General features: G+C 37.4%; 1 gene segment (V, D, J or C); it reads left to right on the forward strand.

The window, feature by feature from the left end:
* The first annotated feature begins 332 nt into the window (after positions 1-332).
* LOC138804381 (immunoglobulin kappa variable 1D-13-like) lies at positions 333-832 on the forward strand. The segment is given in 2 exon segments: positions 333-398; positions 522-832. Coding segments are annotated over 2 exon segments (366 nt in total).
* The last annotated feature ends 4,162 nt before the right edge of the window (positions 833-4,994 follow it).

Genomic DNA, 4,994 nt, shown 5'->3' on the forward strand with positions numbered 1-4,994 from the left:
CAAACGTCTATAAATTTCTGGAACTAACCTTTTAATGGATAGGTCTTGTCTCAGATAAAGAAATAAAAAGAAAAGAGACTTTTATCCTCAATGAGATCAGTGATCTGCTCCACCCACAGGAAAGAAATGTGCTGATTCTCTTCTGTGGCTACAATACAGACTGTTGCCTGACCTAAGTCTCCTGAGACTCAAATTTGTGTAGATCTACTGAGATGAGGCAGTGGTACAGTTGTGTTTAACCTTGTCCAGATGCTGATGATTTGCATGTGCCAGCAGCACAGCCCACTGTCCTCAGGACTTCTTCATAGGCTGCTCATAGTCTGTGTAGCAGTCTGTCCCAGTCATGGACGTGAGGATCCCTGCTCAGCTCCTGGGGCTCTTGCTGCTCTGGCTCCCAGGTAAGGATAAAGAATACTGGGCATTAAAATTCCTCAGTGTGATCGATGATGCTTTACTCTTCAGGAGAGCCTTCTTATAAGTTGGTTAATAATGTGGTATTTGTTTCATGTTTGCCCTGCCAGATGCGAGGTGTGGCATCCAGATGACGCAGTCCCCATCCACCTTGTCTGCATCTGTAGGAGACACAGTCACCATCACTTGCAGAGCCAGTGAAAACATTTATAGCAGTTTAGCCTGGTACCAGCAGAAACTAGGGAAAGCCCCTAAACTCCTGATCTATGCTAGTAGTGCTTTGGCATCTGGCGTTCCATCCAGGTTCAGTGGCAGTGGATATGGAACAGAGTTCACTCTCACCATCAGCAGCCTGCAGCCTGAAGATGTTGCCACTTATTACTGTCAACATGGTTATGGTTACCCTCCCACAGTGATATAAGCCATGACAAAAACCTCCCAGGGAAGCAGAAGTGAGAGTCTGGGCTGCCCCAGCTGCTCCTCCTGTTGGCTCCACCTGCTGACAGAGCTGCTCAGATATAGACAATATAGACTTGAAGAGTGTGAATTGTGTCAACAGTTGAGATTCATAAAACAATAACACCATTAATAGATATTCTAAGCAGCAATTGGCTTTTTGTTATTGTTATTGTCACTCTTGGTGTTTGAGTTCTTTGTCTCAAGGTTAGCACTCCAACATATTGAGCCACAGTTCCATTTCTGGTATTCTGGTGATTAATTGGAGCTAAGAGAGTCTCACCAAGTTTCCTGCCCAGGCCAGCTTTGAACTAGGATCATGAGATGTCAACTTCCAGAATAGCTAGTATTACATGTATGAGCTACCACCAGGAATTGTTTATAATACAAAGAACAGATTCAATGCTTCAGATTTTAGTCATTACTTTTCTGATATCTATTGTATTAACATATTTTAGCAGTATCTATTAATAAGATTCTGGGATTCTCCATATATATTATGTATATCAATATACATAATATATATACATAATATATATTTATATACATAATATATATTATGTACATTGATCATGTCCTTCTACTTTTTCCTGTGCTCACCCTCCGGCCTCCTGACCTGGAGCCCTTTCCAGGCCCACATAGTTACTCTTTTATTTTAATTGTTTTAAGTTTCTTTGAATGAGAAAGACTATACATAATGACCTTTCGTTTTGCCCGTTTTAACAGAATGTCCTCCAATTCCATTCATTTTGTTGTAGATTACAGGATTTCATGTTTCTTTATATAATATATAATACATACATACATATGTATATATATATGTACATATACACAGACATACATACATATATGGACCAGTTCATCACTACTTTCTAATTGATTCTAGCACAATTGATCAATTTCAAATATTCTCTTGTGATAACAGTATCACAATAAATCTATATATGCAGAAATTCCTTTATAAATATCACTTTTGTATTTTGGCTTTATTTCAGATGTTTCCCTGGGAGCGAGGTAGCCAAATCATCTGGTATGTCTCTTTTTAGGTATTTTAGTAACTTCCTTACTGTCCTCCATACTGGCTATGCTAACTTGCATTCCTACAAACTGAGTTTGCCTAGTGTTGAAAGGGAGTTTAAAGGGAGATGGGAATGATGTCTGGTCTCCCAATCTGCTCAACCTTCTCTATTGGTTCATATCATTCCACTTTTTTCTGTTCTGTTCTAATTTATCCACAGGCAACAAAGTAACAGTGTATTAAATCATGTAGTTAAACACTTACAGATCTGGACTTAAAGGAAGATCTGGGGAACCTAGATTGTGGAGATTTAGTAAGGAAAAACATGAGTCCCATATGTAATCTGTCAGGAAGAATTTTTATACATTTTTAATTGTAAAAATACTGTTCAGAGGAGTTACAGTTACATGAGTAAGGTAATTAGTACATTTCCTATTGAGCATTGATGCCTCCTCCTTTATTTTCCCCCTACCATCCCTTCCTTCCCAACTACAAATAACCCTCCCCACCCCTTCCCTCCCCTTCCTACCCCTCAACCCACCCTCCCCCTGCGCCGAAGTTGTAAAGTTCATTTCCAACATAATGTCTTGTACATCTCATTGTTACAATAGGTCAACCTGTTTCCCTATTTAAACATTTTGTTTTTCCTTTCCCCTCCCCAAATTAGAAAAATGTATATACAAGATGCAGTGCACCAAAATAAAATACAGTGAAAACAGGGCTTATACTGTGAGGAAGAATATACCAAAGAAACAAACAAAATCACATAGTACATTATACATACATTATAAACAATAGCAAGAAAGAAAAAAAAACATTTGTGTCTCTATCTTGGGGTTCAATTCACTTAATATCATCTTATATGGTCATAAGTAAATAGCTTTTGACCTTTTCTGCTTTTCCTAAACTTATAGTAGTTATTGCAAATAAGAAGATTATTATTTTCTTTAAAAGTCTATAAATGAAATACTCCTTTGGATTCACCATTATAATTTAGTCCTGGAATTATACTTGAGACTTCTGAAGGAAAACCACCAAGTGGGTTTGGGTTTCCCCATCATTTGAATTGAGATAAATAACTTTTGTTTGCAAAGAATATGTTTGCAATGTATTCTGTGGTCATGTATTTCTCTTGATGTTTCACAAAATGTGAATTTGTATGTGGGAAAATGTGCATTGCATTGGTGGTTTGGGATAACACAATGGATGAATCCTCAAGAAATACAAATGTGATATAGTCCATACAGGAAAGGCTGCAGGCCAAGAGCCTTGGTCTCTGGTATCTGTAATGTTGCAGAGTTTTAATACTTCTGAGTTACAGGAATATCTCTCTTTGCTAGAGAGTCTCCTGAAACTGAAGCCACAGGTGTTGGGGATGCTTCTACAGGCTTAATTAGCAGTGGCCTTATTGGATATGTTTCTTGAAGCTTTGCAAGAATCTATTCCATAACACTTCATAAGACTGTGTAATTTGAATTCCAGAATGTGCACTGTTATTCCAGAATGTGCCTGTTATTCATATTTACAACTATCAGCAAGAGTAGCCATTCCACACAGGAGCAAGGGAAGCCAGTTTATTCCAAGAACATCACCTAAACATTTTGTTGCTAATCAACATACTATCTAGCGGACTTGCCAGAAGTGGGCAGTTTTGCAGGCTTTCAAACCTGAAGTCAAACAAGAATAGAGGAGCAACTGAGCTCTTTCCCTGCAGCTGGGTTGGCCCCACTGTGGACCTGGGGAATGAACTACTGCTGTGATCTATCCTATGAACAGGATAGATCCAAAGAAGAAACACACAGAGTCTATGAAATTTAGGCTTGAATTTTTTAGTTTGAAACTTTTGTTGCCACATGGTAATGATGATGAGAATAATTGATACTTTGTAAATTATGTTCATATTATGTTAAGTATTTGCATAAGAAGGTATCATTCTCCAAATCAGTTTATTAGTTCAATACATCGTGTCAGCCTCTCAATCATACTCCCCCATTCCTCCAAAGGAAATTTGATACTTGAATTGTCCACTCTGTCAGAATGACTGAAGGAGCACTATGTGAGTGGTCTAATTTCTGGGAGCAATGAAATATATTAAAGCGTGATACCACTTTTTCTGGGTTTCCAAGTTCTTTCTGTTTGACCAGACGCTCTGATTATTGTTGTGACATTATAAGGCTCCAATTGAAATAGAAGATAGGGACTTGAATGAAGACACTGCCTTTTTCATAGGGTCCTTCGTGATTCATCAGGTGTCAGGACTTTCTGGCATTCTTACATTCCTAGTGGAGCTTTTGATGTCTGTCTTTTCTCTTCCTCTCTATGTTTTGAAACTCAGTGATGTAATATTGATTTGAATCTTACTTGGGAGTCATTGTTTTGCAATAGATCATGACTAGTCCAGGGTTTTAGGTTTATCCTAATTCTGGTTCCATCTTGCTTGGCTGGAAGAAGTGAAAATTAATTTCTCTTTGACAAATATATTTATCATTACTGGTAAGAACTTCCAATAAGGCCACACTCCAAGGAAAGAATATGGAGGTCCCTAAACCAAGAGCAAGACTTAGGCAATTGTTAGGTGGGCATTAAGAAACATATGGGTTTTTAAGGGTCATATCCTTGAGGAAACATTATTATCTTGGATATTTGTAGAAAAGTGATTTGTCTTACGAAGGAAGAATAATTTCAGCATATGGTTAAGGAATTTTATTTTGTATTGTAAATTATTTGAAACATTTTTACCCTTACAGTTAGGTTTTAAGTGTAGTAAAAGATGTATTTTCTTCTCATTCATTTCAGAATATGCCCACATAGTTTTACACACTAAAAATTTCTTAAAAACAGGGCATTCTCTAATCTGACCCAATAAAATGATGATATTCTAAATCGTTCCCTGGGGACTGCAAGACCATTTTGACTTTGACAATTGTAACAGCATTTGTGACAAAAGGACCAACTTACAGGTTGCCTTAACTGGCCTAGATCTCAATCTGCTTTTAATTCAGAACAGTTTTGATCTGGCTCTTTTACACATTACATTCCCATCACTTCTTAGAGTCATGTGGTTTCTATCACTACACAATTACAACTCTGAATGTTCATTAAATCATTT

The sequence above is a fragment of the Dipodomys merriami genome, unplaced genomic scaffold (genome assembly GCF_024711535.1).
Source record: "Dipodomys merriami isolate MVZ:Mamm:240054 unplaced genomic scaffold, mDipMer1.0.p SCAF_36, whole genome shotgun sequence".
Classification (NCBI taxonomy): Eukaryota; Metazoa; Chordata; class Mammalia; order Rodentia; family Heteromyidae; genus Dipodomys; species Dipodomys merriami.